The following is a 17,843-nucleotide window of genomic DNA, read 5'->3' on the forward strand; positions in this document are numbered from 1 at the left end:
ACATAATGTGTGACAGGAAGTTCAGGATCTGCAAACATATAAACTGTATGTCCAGAAGTTTGTAGACCTGCACATTCAATTTTTCACTGCAGTAACAGCCTCTACTCATCTGGGAAGGCTTTACACTAGATCTTGGAACATTGCTGTGAGGATCTGATTGCGTTCAGCCACAAGCACTAGTGAAGTCAAGCACTGATGTTGGATGATTAGCTCCAGATCAGGAACGCTACTCCAGCTCATCCCAAAAGGTACTGGATGAAGCTTCCTCACTCTAGAGAACACAGTTCCTCTGCCTAGAGGAGAGGCTTTCTACTCTTTTAGCTGACGCTTGGCGCTGGGCATGGAGACCTCAAAGCTGCTGATTTCACTAAATAAAAGGGGTGTCTAAATATCTCTGGACAGCATGTCACTGCTGTTAAACTCCAAAAATGGAAATTTATTATAGAAGCAAAAATACCCTGTGAACTTTAATACCAGTAGTGTAAGGAGATTTTGATATAAGAAGTGTTGTTCAAATATGTCTTTTGGTCATCCTGGAGCAACGAGATTTTAATATGACGGTGATAAACAGGAATGACCGATAACCAGCACTGAAGGTCTCAGTGTCATGTCCAAGAGTCAATTACTCAAATAAAACGGCATGGATTATTTTATTTACAAAAGACACTGAAAAATGAAAAACTGCTTCTCGTCATCTTACACATACACGGCTTTGTTTCTACAGAACTCATTTAAAAAAGAAAAACAAAGTACAAATACGGTGGTCTCAAAGGTGGTTCTCTCCTCTTTAAAACTTGAATTCTTTGTATTTCTTGGCTCCAGCGCGAGTGTCCTGGGGCTGACCCTTCCTCTTCTTTTGCTGTCAGACACACACAAAGAGAGTGGTGAATAAAAACAAAAGTATGTGTCCACCATTTAGAACCCTCCACTACATGCAAGTGGAGGGCAACGTCATACTGACAGCTTATGTAAAGCCTTTTTGTGAAGAGTAAAAGTACATTTGTGAAGAGCGTATTTCATTAAGGTTATCTGAGTGTTAAATTTTTCAAACATGTTTTAATTTTCCAGTTTCAATTACTCATTGTATTGAGTTTGGTTTAGAACTGCTTTATAGCTGTTCTAACCACACCTGCTCGGATTTCTTTTTAAACCAACAAAACACCTGGAGCTTTATTTGTGTGGAGTGGGAAAAACCTACTAATCCAAAATGCTGTTTCATTAAAAAAATAAATAAAATAAAAATAAAAAATCAAAAGCACATAATTGCTTTTGAAACTGTGGTATGCGCACATGACCATTTACAGAACTGTGTGTTTAAGCCATTTTTTTTCTTTTTTTTACTTCTCAAATTTTATGTTTCTTTATTTTTAACATTTACGTCATGCTACTTGCATGAAAGGTGATCTGTAAACACAGTTTAGTCTTTATTACTATTATGATGAACAGGAGGCTGCAGTAGTACCTTCTGTTTGGCTGCATGTTCAGCCACCATGTCGCTGAAGTCCTCCTTCTCCACCTGGGCCTGCTGCTCGCGCACATGCTCCTCGTACTTCTGCGTCATGGCCATGGGGTCCAACTCCAACTCCTCCGGCGCCAGCGCGACCTCTACACCCTGAGAGTCACCACCCAAACCTGACACCCCAGCAGCCTTACGGCCAGCAACTGCTGCCTACATAGCAAAAAAAAAAGCAATAGAAAGAGCTTAAAAGCAAGTCTATTGGTATGCACACTATGACACACTGTTGTGTTCATTAATCTTTCCTGTCATTTAAAATGCAAATGGGACCCATCTGGAAGACTGGTGTCTGATTTGAATCTAATGGAGTTCTAGGCTCACAGATGAACAAGACAAACTACAGGAGGCAAGATAACCCCACGGATAAAAGAGACAGACTCATTCCTCCCTTCGGAGGACTAAAGCCATGATTTACCAAAGCCAGCAGTATTTAGGGACATAATCATACACCACAACAGAACCAATGCTCTCTGCTTCATTCAGCTCTGCCACTTCCCATGTGCTTCTGTTAAATCGGTCCTGCACTGTTTAAAGGCAAAAAATTCAGGAAAATTCGGTGTTCCATGATATGGGCTTTTTAATCCCGTGTCCTTTATAAAACCTGCTCCACAGCACTGTAAACACACCAAACACTGTCACACTCTTTCGATACGAGGAATTAAATTTCCTTTCTTTTCTTTTTTCATCTCACTCACCGCAGACATGTCATAGATGTGTGTGGATGCCATCATGGCTGCTCCCACTGGGCCCGTTCGCCTCTCAGGCAACACCGTGTACAGCTGAGGAGTCTCATTCCTGATCACAAGAACAAACAGTGATTACAACAAATAAAATGCAAAGAAATATTTAAGGTAAAATGCGCACACAGGCGCACACACACGCACACACACACGCACGCGCACACACGCGCGCACACACACACACACACACATGAATATCAGGCACGTAAATGCAATTAACTAAAACAATTGTCCATAAATAAAAACTTGATAATTTTATTCTCTATAAACAACAGTTCCCATTTGAATAGGTGGGTTTATCTTTCAAGCTGAGAAACGTTTTTTGGATTGTACATGAGGGCAAACCAGGCAACTGGTTCCCCTAGATAAGTCTACTAAAAAATGAAGTGTGCAGCTAAAAATAGTTGTGTTCAGGGACACTTTCCAAGAGGACGACAGCACAATGACATACTACATCAAAAGCAAACATCCACAAGCAATGAGATGGACAACTGTTTGGTCCATTTTTTCAGAGAGAAAGTGTGATGCATGGTGGCATGAGGAAAACATGCATGGGTGAGCATAACTATAGAGAAAGACGTGGTGGATGGAGGCGGCTTTTGAGAGCTACTGAGGTACTCTGGGCCAAAGCTGGCTTCAATCAGACTTTAGAACCAGAACTATCTGTGTAATATTTTGACGTGTGGAAGCCTTGATTTTAGGCTTGCTGGTTAATAACTGATCATTGTTTTTTTTTTGTTTTTTTATTGTCAATTTGCATCCCTAATACATAGGCCCTATAAAACATTTCAGGAGCAAATATGATATTTATCTCTGGAGCTAATATTTACTCTTCTCACAGAAAGTCACACTCTCACACTTTCACACACTCACCCGTCCATGGCCTCTTCAATCTTCTTCTTCCTGAGTTCAATCAGCTCTGGAGTCTCCATACCAGCAGGAACAGAGGAGAACCCACCAGGAGTGATTAACCCACTGAGAGTGGAGGAAAAAACAAAAATAAATAAATAAATCAGATCAGTTTTCACAATTGTAGAGCTATCTCAAAAGAACACTAATTTCCTTAATGTAGAATAATCTGAAACAGTGCAGTGTACAATCAGCTACTTGAGAGTCACTAATGTGTGTCTAAGGGGTTTACATATATAATCTGGTTCCCTACCAAAGCAGAAAATGATCATTGCATTTTAGTTCTGGTACAATATCCATAATGAACCCTCTAAACTCCGCTGTGAGCTTGTCTAACTGAGCTCATGGGTTTTACACATCTTGTGATATTAAAAAGCAACAAGAGACTGTACATTTTCCCACAATAAGTGGCAAAGTAAAGTAACTAGTACAGCCTCGAGTGGCTTGCTGCATTAATAAACTGGTGAAAACTTTCCACTTTAATATTTAATATATTTGATGTGTGCGGTGATGGATGCTTATTGAGTATTTTAGAATGTCGTCAAAATATGTCTCAGCATCATTTGACAAGTGAGACTCTGTTCCATAATGCTTCAGAGTTTATAAAGACATGATAAATGCTTCCATAGCAGAAATTCATCTGCAGCATGTACCAAAGAAGGAATGCAGATAGGAGACAACAGTCCATTTTGTGTTTGGTTGACATGAATGTCTTTGGTCCATTTTGCATTTATAATTCAGGTGAACCACATGAGAGCTTGTTTGGATGGGACTGGGACAGACACATCGTTTGGTGAACGTCAGGGTTCAAATGGCAGCATTCTAACCTCTTTTAATAGGCCACAATTTCAGAGCAATCACACCAGTGTTCCTGTAAGTGTAAACACACTCTAAAAGGCATTAGTGTACCTGTCAGCAGGTGTGAAGAAACCGGTTTCGTCTGGTTTGTCCTCGTCACTCTCTTCCTCCTCTTCTTCCTCCGAGGATTCCTCATCAGACGGTTCGAGCTCGCCCCATGGGGTGCGGTCCACCTCCTCCTCCTCAGCTTTGGCCTGTTCAAACACTCACTGACTCAGAACACATATCCATAGTCCTGCAGGAATCTGACTGACCACTCACTTCTACACCAGTGCTGGGATTTTACTGTATTTCTGTATCATTACTCATAATCATTGCCTAGTCTTGTACATAGAAATACACAAGACAAAGATCTATCAGCATGTTTTCTCAGCACAACCAGGAAATGTGACTTCAAGAGCATTAACACTAAACTAATATAGCATAATACTGATTAAGAGCTAAAACTAATAGTTCTCACCCTCAGCCTTATTGCTACTAACTTCCATTTTCAATTTACAGTCCAACTAATATTTTTTATCTTGGATTAGGGAAGTGTTTTCATGTCAAAACTCCAAAGGAGCTACGATGCACGTCCACGATGACTATAGTAAGACTGCCACTTTGTGCGCTACTGTGTTTTCCATCGCTGTATAAAGTGTAGTAATACATATAGTATAAAGCGCAGTAATACAGCAGTAAATGCTTATTACTGATTTGCATCCTCAAAATACTGAGGAAATGTGACTGATGTGTGAAGTATATGCCTGTTCATGTGTTTCCTTGTTTCAAAGGTAGTTTGCAACATTTGTCAAAAGTCAGATGTCAAATGCAACAACTGCACTGGTAAATTACATTATTAACAGAAGAACAGACTAAATAGCAGAAATAGCTATGTTTTCCTGCTGGCCTTAAAACGTTTTGGGTTTCATTTAACTACAAAAACCCTGTTCAATACACAGAAAGTGTGTGTGCACATTTGCATAATGGAAGGACAAGTATGCTATTTAAAGGACAGGTGGACTACTCTGGTTTAAGTCAATGAAAAAAAAGAAACCATGCATTTGTGGGTGTCTTGCTCACCTGGAAGTCCACAGCGTTGGTTCCGAACACATCTCCATATAGAGGTTTTCCAGTCTCATCAACTGGGGGTTTACCCCAACCTCCAGCATGATACCCAAATGAACAGTTCTGGAAGTGTATGTGTGAGAGAAAGATATTTAACTACTCTACAGCCAAAGCACAAGTTAAAATTCGCTCTTCAACATAAAAGCTTTAATCACCACAGCTCACAAATCACTGCAGTTACAAGCTGTAATTTTTTCAGCTTTAAATTACAAGTTTACTGACCAAATGTACTCTACTCAAACATACGTTTATTCTGTAGAGAAAAACACAGGGCCTGCACAAACTTCAACAAGCCAGAAAATAACATCAACCACTTTCTAGGTGTAACAGATTAAAAGAATGTGCTAGTGGCAAAACGAAAAGTATGTGTTGGTGGTGTTTGGTTTCCAGTTATTCCACACTAACCTCAGGAATGGGGGCGTTAAGACCAGGGATTTTGAGGTTAGGGTAGGAGGGAGGAGGGCCGTATCTCTGCATGGCAATGAGCCACGGAGGGGGAACTTTATGAGAATTCTGCAGAGAGAAGGAAAGACAGACACAGAAAAACACTGTTACGGTACTTCACAACACAAGCGTAGAGAAACTGCCCATCAGGGTTTTCGTCCATCAGAGGAAACAATACGGTGCAAAATGTGTTGCTGAAACCTCACATTTATATAGCAATGCTATTTCTCCACACATGCTCATTTATTCATACAAATAAAAACAGCCTTTTGACCCACTTTATAAGGTAACCCAACGATTTTCAAAAATTTCACGTAGTTAAATTGTTAACAAAAAACAATGTCATTCAGAGTGGTTGGATGTGAACTGCTCCGGTCTAGAGAAACTTGCAGAATCAGAATTGTTCACAATGGTATTAACAGGAACTAGATGTCTTAACACTTCTGAAAGCTAACTTATTATGTGAAATGGTTACAGATTTGGTGCCTCATCCATGAGACATTGTTTTATGTTAGTAGGTTTGGCCTCATCTCAAGAAAATAAATAAATAAATAAATAAAACATTTACAAAACCCACACTGGCTATATCTAAATTGTTGACATCCCAATCCCTGGCTCCTATCGCCAACACTGCAGAGAAATCAGTCAGTAAGTTTCTCTAGAATGCACCATTTTATACCACTTTGAGATTATGAAGAGATTATGAAAAATATATGGAACCATTTAAACAGGACATTGATTTTAATCTTTCTGATCTACAGCACCATCTGCTGGATAAAATTTTTGTTAAGGCTGTTTTAAATATCAGCCAAATGTGGAAATGACACAGCATAAGGAGAGTAAACAAATTCAGGGTGAAGGAGGCAAAAATGAAAAGGAAGGAAGAGGACGAATTACTTACAGGGCCTGTGGGCATGCCCAGAGCAATCCTCAGCTCATCAGACAGATCACCAGGCTTCTTTTCCTTCAGCCGTGTCTCAAACTCCTTACCCTGAGAGGCACAGGTACAGACAGAGCAAATAAGTTATACAAGTCTCATCTCAAGCAGGTAAAAGAGAAAAATACTTTGAGAATTATACTTTGCATTACTTTTTCATGTGAAAACTGAAAAGAGGGTAGTCAGCAGCACTGAAACAGTTAAATACCTCATAGTACAGGTCTCCATGGATAGTGAGCTTTGGCTTGATCTGCCACTTGAAGAAAGCATCATGGAGCTTCTGGTAGTCGATGTCGATCTTGCCCATCTTTGGTCGAACTTTCTCACGCATTTTGGTCTTCATAGTTTTAGCATCCTCCTACAGATTTGAGAAAGGTAGTTAGCAGAACTTAGAAGTTTTTGGCCAAACCCAAAGGAACCCGATTTCTCAGGTCATCTTCAGCTGGGTTCAAACGCCATTTCCTGAATGTGTGATGGGCTCAGGTTCAAATTTCATGTTCGGTTTCTTACAGCTTGCCTTTTACTTTTAACAGATTTTTCAGCTTTGGTTTCTATCATTATCATTCTTTTCTACTAACATCACCTTGAATCCTTTTTAATCTGGTAAGCTTACACACTATTTATGAGGAATATGTTCATGACAAGACGCAAAATTTCAATATATTATATTTAACATGTTCTATCTAAAGAACCAGAGCTTTAGGATTAAACAGGCAAAGGACATACAAGTACTGCACAGCTCATTATGTAAAGTTTAACCATAATAAAAAAAATAACTTGAGCTGTTTTGGGTAAATTTTGTCTCAAAACTTATATTTCTGGTCAGGACCATTACTGAAAATTTTCTCTGGCTGGGGTCAGATTCACATTAAAACCGTGGTGACCAGAATTGGATCCAAAAGGAATGTTACAAAGAATATACGAATAAATATATAAACATCTCTTTCAAATTAATTATTTCCCTTCAGTGCTAATTTAAGACCTTAATGGTTGTGGGTGTACTGTGTTGTTCCTAAAAGGGAGAAATATGAGTCACAACTACAATATACTTACAAATACCAATGCAATATACTTACAATCACATATAGTGTCACACCATATTTACAATTAACATTCCAAGTTATAACATAAATAAAATCTAAGTCAGTGATTAATGAACTACCAAATTACACCAGACACTCAATTCACAATAGTTTTCTATCCTTATCTTTTACCTAGAACCCAGATGCAATAACACATTGGCAGCTACACAAATATATCTAATAACTAGCACAGATTGGAGCCTGTACTATGTAATCAAGTAAACGTGTGGTTCACCTTCTCCTGCAGAGCTTCCCTCATTTCCTGGATGCCAGTACGTTTGATAAACTCAGGCAGCTCAAAGGGCGGTTTCTCAATGCCTCTCTTGCCCTGCAAGTACTTCCTCTTGAAGCACCAGTGGCGGGGCACAGGCACAGTGTTCCTAGTGGCTTTCAGGTGCACTAGCAGCTTGGGCTCCTGCGCCGTCACATCATGCATCTCCACCACATCTGGACGTGCTACCAGCTGAGGGCAAGAAGAGGCACAGGTTAGCAGCCAAGGACCGTAGGAGCTATGAGTGCACAGGGTGGAGGAGGTCACTGCTTCATAGAAGAAAATGCTAAGCTTTCTTGGGGTTCTAGATGTGTGTAACTGTAGAATGTGTGCACGTATGTGGGTACAAAACCTGTTTGAGCTCTGCTACAGTCAGTCGGTTCATCCTTCTCAGCTTCTTCTTGGACAGCTTTGGTGCATCTGGCTTCACTTCCTGTAAAGGCAGGAAGAGAAGAGGTTTTTATTCCACACAGTAAGGGTGTAACAACTTCAGTACAGTCAAAACGTGTTGACATTTGAAGCCATTGCTGATGCAGCCCTGGTCTCTTCAGTGTCTCATTTACCATCTTTTGTGGAAACCATCGTCAGTTACCAAAAGTAGACACCTGGATTTATCCTATAAGAATAAAGTGCTCTGTAATGTACGAACATTTAAATGATTGGACTCAACTTAAACACTTTCTATTTCTGAGGCTCATTCTGTCAGAGAGGTGATCTGGCCACCCCAATAATTCCGTGGAAGCAACACTTACACACAAAACACTGAAATCTCAGAATCGTATTATGTCTGAAACATTAGATATTAGATTTAAGGGGATAAAAAACACTGGATAGACCCAGCCACATTCACAGCTCACCTCATCACTGTCATCGCTGTCTTTCTTCTCCTCCAAAAATCCTTTCTTCCTAAGCAAGGTGGTTTCCTGCTTCTCTGCCTTTTCTGGCTCTTTCTCCTTCTCTTTTTTCACCTCGTCTGTCAGCTGTAAGAAGAAATACGTTACTCACAACGCAAAGAAGGTTTACCCATCACATACAGTGTAACTGAGCTGTCATTCCAAGTGAAAGGTCACAGTCACTACCAAGTGCGTAATAAAATAAATTAAAAGTTTACTACATGCACACATACTTAAACATGCACTGAACTGCAGCCTTATAAACTACATTCTGCTGTCAAAGTGGACAAAGAAACAAAACATCCTTAGAGTAATCTCTCATAAGAGTTTGTATGCTCTTCTGATGTTTGATTTGAACTATACTGTCATGTTTTCCTGCGACTAAGTCAATGGTCCTTTATATATTTTTTTAATTAGGTTGAGATATGTGCATGAAAGAGTACTTCTCACCTTTCTCCAAAAAAAAAGTTACTTTGTCTCAATGTGACACTCACCTTAAAAGCTTCGAAGATTCTCTTAAAGAAAATGTAGTTAGGGTCATAGATCTCTGGCTCCTCTGTGACATACTCTATCTCCACTTCTGGCTCTTTCTCCTTTTCTGCCTCCTTCTTTCGTTCTTCCTCTTGCTTCTCTTCATTCTTCTTCTTCTTGTTCTTCTTCTTCCTGTTCCTGCGCCTGCGGCTTCTCTGCAGATTACGGAGAGAGAGAGAAAAAGTTCATTCTGAGAAAACTAGTTCAGCTCGAGTAATTGTACTGTAAAAAAAGGACATCACAAAATGAGGAGAAACTCACATCTTTTTTAGAGAGCGCGCCTTCATCTTCATCGTCAGAGTAGGCACGAGAAGAGTTCATCTCCACCTCTGCACCCTCATCCTCTTCATCTTCTAAAGATTTATCAAACAATGTTAGTACAGTGTTAGCACAAACTCCCATTAAATACTGGTATTTGCTGAGTTTGTTGCGATCCCCCATTCTGACCTGTAGGGGCAATAGTGAGCTGCTCCTGTCTGATCTCCTTCAGCTGCAGTATCTTCTCCAGAGCCTGCGGAATCTTTGGCCCAATGCCAACCTCATCATTCGCCCACATCTGGTCCACAAAACACACACAGTCAACAGCCATTTAGTTGAGTGATTAAGTTATATCCAATTATATACCCCCTAAAACACAATGTTTATAGCAAACACTGATCTCTGAGTAGTACAGCATTAAAGTATGTACAAGTAGTTTTATTTCTAATATCTGGGCATTACGTCCATGTATATGCATCTTGTGGTGTTCTCAATGAAATGAAGGATGTCCTCCCCCATTCATCACTGGTTTAGTTAAACACTTGGGTATAGAGAGGTGGCCCTACCTCAGATAAAAGGCAACTCCTTGGCAGTTCTTACCTCTCTAGCATCCTCTCCAGGTGGTGGCGGTACTCTCTGCCTCTGACTGGTCTGTGATACCATGGAAACGCCTGGTGGGGGTGGGCCACTTGTTGTCAAGGCTGCAATACAAGAGAAAAGTTGAGATGCAATGGACGAGGGAACATATCCAACACTGAAGTCCACAGTTTACACAGACAGTCCATTAGACACATTACAAAAATGGCAATACAAGGTGTGTCATAACTGGGGGCACACTGCTGTACCTACTTAGAAGCAGAATAAGAGGTGAAATATATTTTTGCTGTTGTGACAAACTTTGTATCACAATTTTTGTCCTTTACATAATTTGAGAACTCCAATTGTCCTTTACATTGTGTAAAAAATTCATGATTAACGTACCAACAGAAATGGTCCAAAATTACGTGAAATAAAATCTCATTACACTAACTTGCATTACAAGTTAAGAAAGCTTTTTCCATCTACTGTAAATATCCGATTTCAGAGAAATGAGGTTTTAATCCAACAGCGACAACATGCTGAATAAAAGAATAAATGCAACACTTCTGTATTTGCTCCCATTCAGGGTTTATTCCTAGAAGTATGTTGCATAGAAATTCTCGAAAGCCACCCTGTTTTTGCTGGGTTTCAAAAACCTTTCCAGTAAAAAGTGTTGCAGTTATATTTTTGTTCAGTATGCCTACTACCCTGACTGACGGGTTGGAGGTAGTATTGTATCTGCTGCCAGATGTGGTACATTGAATAGCATCACCTCTACACTAAGTATGGAATCGTATAACAGGTACTAACGCCTGAGTGGAGCAATAGGGGGCAACAGGTTGGGTCCAGGTCCTGGCTCTGGACCCCTGGTGCCGGGAGGTCCTCCCAGCTTAGCCAGCTCCTGCTGTCTCTCGTGCTCTAGCATTTGTGCAGCCTAGAGATGGAGGACAGGAAACAATGAGTGACAGCAGCAAGATTCACTGCTTTATTACACAGGGACATTACACCACACAAACACATCACTGCCTTTAAAAAACTAATTTCTAAACATCACCATATCACAACACAGAATTCAACACAAAGCAACAGAGTCTGAGCAACAAAGTTGCAAAGTCTACACTAATACAATACCATGAGCATGTATGTGACAGCTGCTGTATTTCAGGCTCCCTTCAGGATTTCTTACCCTCTTCTGCTGCTCAAGTAACTCCTGCTCCTTCAGCTGCTCCTCCATGACTCTGTCACCCTGAAACACAAAACAAACAAACAAACAAACAGTTACAGTATCCATATACCTAGAAATATATCAAATTATAGTGTGAAACTGTCAAGTTCTAAAATGAAATATTAATAAGAGGCAAGATTAGCTCATGTTAGTCAGGAGTTTAATTCCAAGCACACTACAAAACACTCATCATCATACAAACTACTCATCATTATTTCACTAGTCAGGCTTTCGCTCAGCTGTCGACACACAGGACCGGTGATGAGGAGCTTCTCTTATGAAGCACCAAAAGCCGTCCGAGTGCTAATAACATGGACCTGAGTGAGTTAAGAGCCAGGTTCACGACATGCTTTATATCTAACAATTATGTGAATTAGTGTGTTTCCATCAACTCTGCACAACATAATAAAACTGTCACATCAAATACACATAAACATCAGTGACTGAAAAATCAGTGGTTATGTACACCCAGTTTTGTTTGGTGCTAGTCCATTGGTTGTGTTCTGATAATTGAAGAGTGCCTCATTAAAGGAAATTCAGCCTAAAAATTTTCACTGTACAATTTCCTAGATCATATAATGTGAAGAGAATAATGCTCCCTAATCTTCCTTTGCTCGTACCTGATTGGCCGTCTCCTCTTGCTGCATCATCATGGCAGCCCGCTGCTGAGCCATCTTCAGCTGGTCATCCTGTGGTATGCCTGGGGGCACACCCGGGGGTTCAATCCCAATGTGTATACCAGGCGGAGGGGGGCCCATCATTCCCATTGGTGGCAGCATGCCCATGCCCGGGGGCAGAGGCATAGAGGGCATCGGTGGCATAGGTGGAAGACCCGACATCTGACAGAGTGAGAAAAGATATTAATGCAAAAACAGAGAACCACTAATTCACGGTGGTCCCAAAAAAACAGGAGAAATTCATTCAATTTTCCATTGTGATAACCCTCCAGGGTCTAAATGCAGTAATTTGGTTTCATTAATGAGAGTCAATTTAGAGTGAAAATTAAGTATGATACTCTCTCGTATCCACATCTTGCAGTATTTTTGCACCCATGAAGAGATTCAGCACAAAGCCTTGCAATTTTTTCGGTGTTTTCTCTGTTCCTAAGTACAAAACCACAACTGAAGTTCAACTATCACTGTACGTATTAGTTAATGTTACTGACTTCCCCCAGTGAGTGCAAATGACACTGTACCAAGTACCTCTGAGTGGGACTACACAGCACTGCATGGAACAAACTGTAACTTTATTTTACTTACTGTCTGTTCAAAACAAATGAAAAAGAAACCTTGCCTTATGCATTTAGGGGTTTCTGTTGCTTTTTTCCTGTTGCACCAAACTTGTACCGAACTGTGATGTCCAAATCACAGCATGAACTGAACCATGACTTCTGTGTACCATTACATCCCTAGCTTAGACTGTAAACTGTAGACCTAATCCACAGAATAACTCCGGTCCTCTTTCTCTGCACTTTAGTGAAAAAGCTGCAGAGTTAACTGCAAGATCACTTACTGGGGCCATGGCCTTGTTATCTCCACCCGGGATGATGGGCTTACTCAAAATAATCCCAGTCTGAGGAAACAATTCAAATCAAGTCAGCTTTATTGTCAATACTACAATATGTACAGGACATACACAGTATTGAAACTGCGTTAACATTAAACAGACAGCAAACAGGAAATGTGTGAACAGACACTATATAAACACTAATCGTAGTAGAAAAATAGAATAAAAAAAGTAATATAAATATAAGAAGGTCCCTGAATTTAACAATAAAGTGACATAAAGAACATACAGATTAAGGTCTGTGGGAATAAATGGTGCAATTATAAACAGTAGTGCAATTAGAATGAGCTTAAGGAGCAGTTAAAGTGATGAGTGCGTAACAGAAAGTGATGGGTGCATAACAGTCCCTGGGAATGTTAGAGTTCAGGATTGGGGAGTGGGAGTCAGGAAACAAACAAACTTGTACTCAGTGCGAAATATTGAAGAATGATTTGTTCATGTTAAAGGGGAATTCCACCAATATTTTGCCAAAAATTCTGTGTAAGTAAGTCTTTAAGTGTTTCGATATGAAATTAATATTTTGCTTTATAGTGCCCTGCATGCACCTCTCTAAAAGGTTTACTCTGACTGTAAAACATGTTTTAGGACAAAATCTTTTCTAAAAACTTTGCCAAACACTGTTGCAGGTATCAGGCAATGTATACGTAAAGATTTTGTGTAAAACTTTCCGTTGAGATAGCTTTTAGAGCCAATTAAGCCCTTCGGATATCTGGTCCCTATCACCACCACCTTAAACTACTCTAAATTTATCTAAAAAAAAAAAGGCATTTCACATCAAACCAACAGATGAATGAATTTGTTTATATTTTAAATAGTTAATCATGAAGAAATTTAGAAAAATCGGTGGAACTTCACTTTAGTGGTGTATGAATTGAGTTACCTGCATCATGTAAGTTTTCAACCTGTCTATTAACTCTTCTCTCGGGCCTATGGGAAGAGGAAAACAATCACTGTATTAACCACAGATAAAAGCGAACACCCGTGTTTCAGAAAGAAAATAAATGGTTGTTCTGCAACACGACACATGTGTGTATGTTTTTCGACCTCGATTTGAAATTAAACTGTTACCAACACATAAATTAATGTAGAGCATGTAGTAGCAGCAGCAGCGCAGGTAACGTTAGCTAACGTAGCTAGTTAGCTAACACGATCACAACCAGCTTTATTCATTCGTTACAACACCTTACGTTACAACGGCGTCTTCACCATGAGCGAAGCAATAACGTAAATATATTAAGAAAATATTAATAACAAAAAGTTTGCATATACGCCGCAAATTCGGAAAATAGTTCGGTAAATTAGGCGTTTTGAGCTAACTTACAGACATGAACGGCAGTTAGCAGCCTGGCTAGCATGTCTGCTAACGGCTTTCCATGAGCTTAGCCTAGCTTAGCTTAGCTTAGCTGAATTAACCGGGGACACGCTGCGTTGTTTTGCTAAACCAGACGTGGTTTTGCTCACCCATAACCGGTGCCCCGATCTCCGCCAGTTTGGCTTGTAACTCGGCGAGGCTCCATGTGTTCAGTGCCACCGCCGAGGCGCCCAAATCCGGGCTGTTTTCGGCTCCTGGCGGTCCGTCAGCAGACATCTTCACACAACCGCGTTCAACAGCAGCAGGGCCGCAGACACGACGGAGGGGAAACTGCGCATGCGCGTTCGAATAAAGCCCGTAGGCGCGCCGCAGCGTTTCTGCGATCTGTGCATCATGAACACGCATGTTATGTGGTTGTGATGATTTGGAGATCAGCGCAGCTGCGCAAGAAGTTCGTGAACTCTAAATGCGCCAAGATTTAAAGGCCGTGTTCCCATTAGCGTACTTGCGTTCTCCGTACTCTTAGTACACATAATTAAACATGTGTATGTAGCATCACTATGAAGAGTTAAATATGAATAAGCTTAAAGAGTTTTAGTACGTATATTAGTGTTATGGGTTTGTTTCGCAAATCGGAACTGTTTTTGCAATGTTATTTGCAAGTGATCAGATCGCATTTGTGTGAGTTTTGTTCTGGTCAGCTGCATTTGCAGTGATGTTAGACAGAAAACGTATGACCGACTCTGTTTGTACTTTTTAGTCTGAGGTGACAATACACACATGCAGTAAATTGAGGGTGTCCAGTAAACTTTCATTATTTCCCTAGTCAAACAGCCCTACTAACCCTGATAATTCACTAATAAGTTCCCTCCTGTGGAATTACCTTCATAATTAACACAGACACACACAGCCCCGTTTCCAAAAAACGTTGGGACGCTGTGCAAAATGTAAATAAAATAGAATGCAATGATATGCAAATCATTTAAACTCTATATTTAACTGAAAATGCAACAAAGACAACATATTAAATGTTGAAACTGGAAAATTTTATTGTTTTTTGAAAAATATATTTGCCTATTTTGGAATTTGATGCCAGCAACACATTCCAAAAAAGTTAGAACAGGGGCTTGTTTACCACTGTGTTTCATCACCTTTTCTTTAAACGACACTCTGTAAGCGTTTGTGAACTTAGGAGACCAACTGCTGGAGCTTTCAAAGTGAAACATTTTCCTGCTCTTCCTATTTCTTGATGTAGGGTTTCAGCTGCTCAGCAGTTTGGGGTCTCCTTTGTATTATTCTTTTTTTTCTCATGATGTGCCAAATGTTTCAATGGTGACAAATTAGCACTCAGACTCTTTTATTATGGAGCAATGCTGTTATAATACATGAAGAATGTGATTTGGCATTGGCTTGCTGAAATAATCAAGGCCTTCCCTGAATAAGATGTTGTCTGCATGGCAGCCTATGTTGCTCCACAACCTGTACACATCATTCAGCATTCACAGATGTGCAAGTCACCCATGACATGTGCACTAATGCACCCCTATATCATCATGGATGCTGGCTTTTGAACTGTGCACTGATAACAAGCTGAGTGGTCTTTAACCCAGAGGACACAGTGTCCATGAGTTCCAAAAAGAATTTCAAATTTGATTCAACAGACCACAGGACACTTTTCCACTTCCCCTCAATCCATCTTAAATGAACTTGGGGCCCAGAGAATGTGGCAGCATTTCTGGATCCTGTTTATTTATGGCTACTTCTTTGCATGGTAGAGACCTGCATTTGTGAATGCAGCGATGGACTGTGTTCACAGACACTGGTTTTCAGAAGTGTTCCTGAGCCCATGCAGTTTACAAACATTTCCACTACAGAATCATGTCTGTCTTTAATGCTGTCCTGCCTGATGGCCTGAAGATCATGGCCATCCAGTATTGGCCTTGTCCCTTGCATACAAAGATTTCTCTGGATTCTCTAAATCTTTTCATGTTATGTACCGTTGATGATGAAATCCCCAAGTTATTTGTTACTTTATGCTGAAAATGTTAAATGTTATTCTTGGATTGTTGCACATTTGCCTGTGCAGTCTTTCACAGAGTGGTGAACCCCTCCTCATCTTTACTTCTGAGCCTCTCTGGGATGTTCTTTTTATACCCAAACATAATACTAACCTGTTGCTAATTAAACGCCAGGTTTTTTTGGCATTTCACAACTTTACCAGACTTTTGTTGCCCGTCCCAACTTTTTTGAAATGTGTTGCTGGCATCAAATTCAAGAGGGGTATATATTAAAAAAAAAAAAATAAATAAAATTTTTCACCTTCAGTATATGATATTTTAGCTTTGTACTATTTTCAATTAAATATAGGGTTTAACTGATTTACACATCACTGCATTCTGTTTTTATTTACATTTTGCACAGCGTTCCAACTGTTTTGGAAACAATATATATATAATACATATTTTTCTGATGTCACCCTAAGGAGGTCTCTTTTTTGAGCTTGAAAACATCATTTGGGAAATTTTTCTTGCCATTGTCACTTTTGGCCTGTTCAGACTGAGGCTGTCCAGATAGCAGGCTGTCCAGATTCATACACAACTGTTGTTTGACTACTGGGAAGATGTCAGGCATGGGGGCAACCATAGAGCCAGATACCGGGCAGCGTTATATGGTTTTGCCTCACGTCTACATTTGTGAGCCAATTCTGGTGTGTTTTGAGCCAACAATGTATTTGGGCTAGATTTGGGCCGATCTGGGTCGAGGACCCAACAGCATACTGGGCCAGAACAGACCTAGGGAAAGCAAATTTTGCTAACTGAATGGGAAATCAGACTTCTCTGCTGTATTTACAGTTTCACCATAACTGTTTGCTAGGCTGCATTTTTTTTGTTTTGAAGGGTGTGTTTTTTGTGTTAATTTGGCTTACATTTAATTTGTATAGAGAGAGCAGACTGAAAAGGGCCTACAGGTCTACTCCACTCCTGGTGTAATTTTTAGAATTTATTTGAATTTTTCCTCTTTTACATCCATTCTTTTTGTGTTTCTGTACTGCTGAAATGAATTATTAAATACATGTTTACAATCAGTAACTCCTTGCCTTCAGTTTTTGTTTTTGGGCTATGTCAGATTACAGAATGTCTAAATGGGTATTTTTCAAATGTTTGTAAATTGTTATCCTATTCATGCCATGGTAAACTTTCCAGTAAGGGGAATCAGGTATTACTGAGCTGAGAAATCACAAGACTGTTTTAAACTGGGGCCCACCAGCACCACAGCTGACACCCCTGCATTAAATCATATCACATACAATTGTATGACTGTGCATTGGTGGCATTAAGCCATAAGATGGCACTGTTTTTAAGGAATTGTTTGTCTGCAGTACTCTCATACATAATTCTGATGTGAACGGGAAGAGGAAACCGAATGATTCATTGGTTATCATTACTTTAGATCTTATTTTCACTGTGAAATGTTTCTAACAGTACTAATCAGTAATCATTGGTTAATCTAAATTCTACTGCCCAGTGGGCTCAGTGGACAGGTCTAATTTCTTTTCCATACATTCAATATTGTATATTAATTTTAAAATCTAATTCTTTATTCATATTGCTCTTG

The 17,843-nt window shown here is 39.9% G+C and overlaps 1 protein-coding gene across 1 annotated transcript; it reads right to left on the bottom strand.

Annotated features, from left to right (window-relative positions):
• Positions 1 to 631: 631 nt before the first annotated feature.
• Positions 632 to 14,524, bottom strand: sf3b2 (splicing factor 3b, subunit 2). The gene is made up of 22 exons (XM_036562105.1): positions 14,378 to 14,524; positions 13,797 to 13,843; positions 12,863 to 12,922; positions 11,971 to 12,189; positions 11,312 to 11,371; positions 10,936 to 11,059; positions 10,147 to 10,247; positions 9,736 to 9,844; positions 9,550 to 9,641; positions 9,252 to 9,443; positions 8,722 to 8,844; positions 8,217 to 8,297; positions 7,829 to 8,056; positions 6,720 to 6,869; positions 6,476 to 6,565; positions 5,536 to 5,643; positions 5,086 to 5,193; positions 4,075 to 4,217; positions 3,130 to 3,231; positions 2,212 to 2,311; positions 1,463 to 1,669; positions 632 to 859 (listed from the first exon to the last, which is right to left on the bottom strand). Exons 1-22 carry the CDS (start codon positions 14,502 to 14,504, stop codon positions 788 to 790), a joined length of 2,643 nt encoding a protein of 880 aa, XP_036417998.1. The 5' UTR covers positions 14,505 to 14,524; the 3' UTR covers positions 632 to 787.
• Between the last annotated feature and the right edge of the window lie 3,319 nt (positions 14,525 to 17,843).

The sequence above is a fragment of the Colossoma macropomum genome, unplaced genomic scaffold, assembly GCF_904425465.1.
Source record: "Colossoma macropomum unplaced genomic scaffold, Colossoma_macropomum, whole genome shotgun sequence".
Taxonomy (NCBI): domain Eukaryota; kingdom Metazoa; phylum Chordata; class Actinopteri; order Characiformes; family Serrasalmidae; genus Colossoma; species Colossoma macropomum.

What these genes read in the sequence shown, in the direction of transcription:
- sf3b2 (XM_036562105.1), bottom strand. Translation starts at nt 14,504, where the DNA reads ATGTCTGCTGACGGACCGCCAGGAGCCGAAAACAGCCCGGATTTGGGC. An exon ending in TTAACGCCCCCATTCCTGAG is followed by an intron (nt 5,194 to 5,535) that starts GTTAGTGTGGAA and finishes ATACACTTCCAG; the next exon opens with AACTGTTCATTTGGGTATCA. An exon ending in TTCTTCACACCTGCTGACAG is followed by an intron (nt 3,232 to 4,074) that starts GTACACTAATGC and finishes CTCCACTCTCAG; the next exon opens with TGGGTTAATCACTCCTGGTG.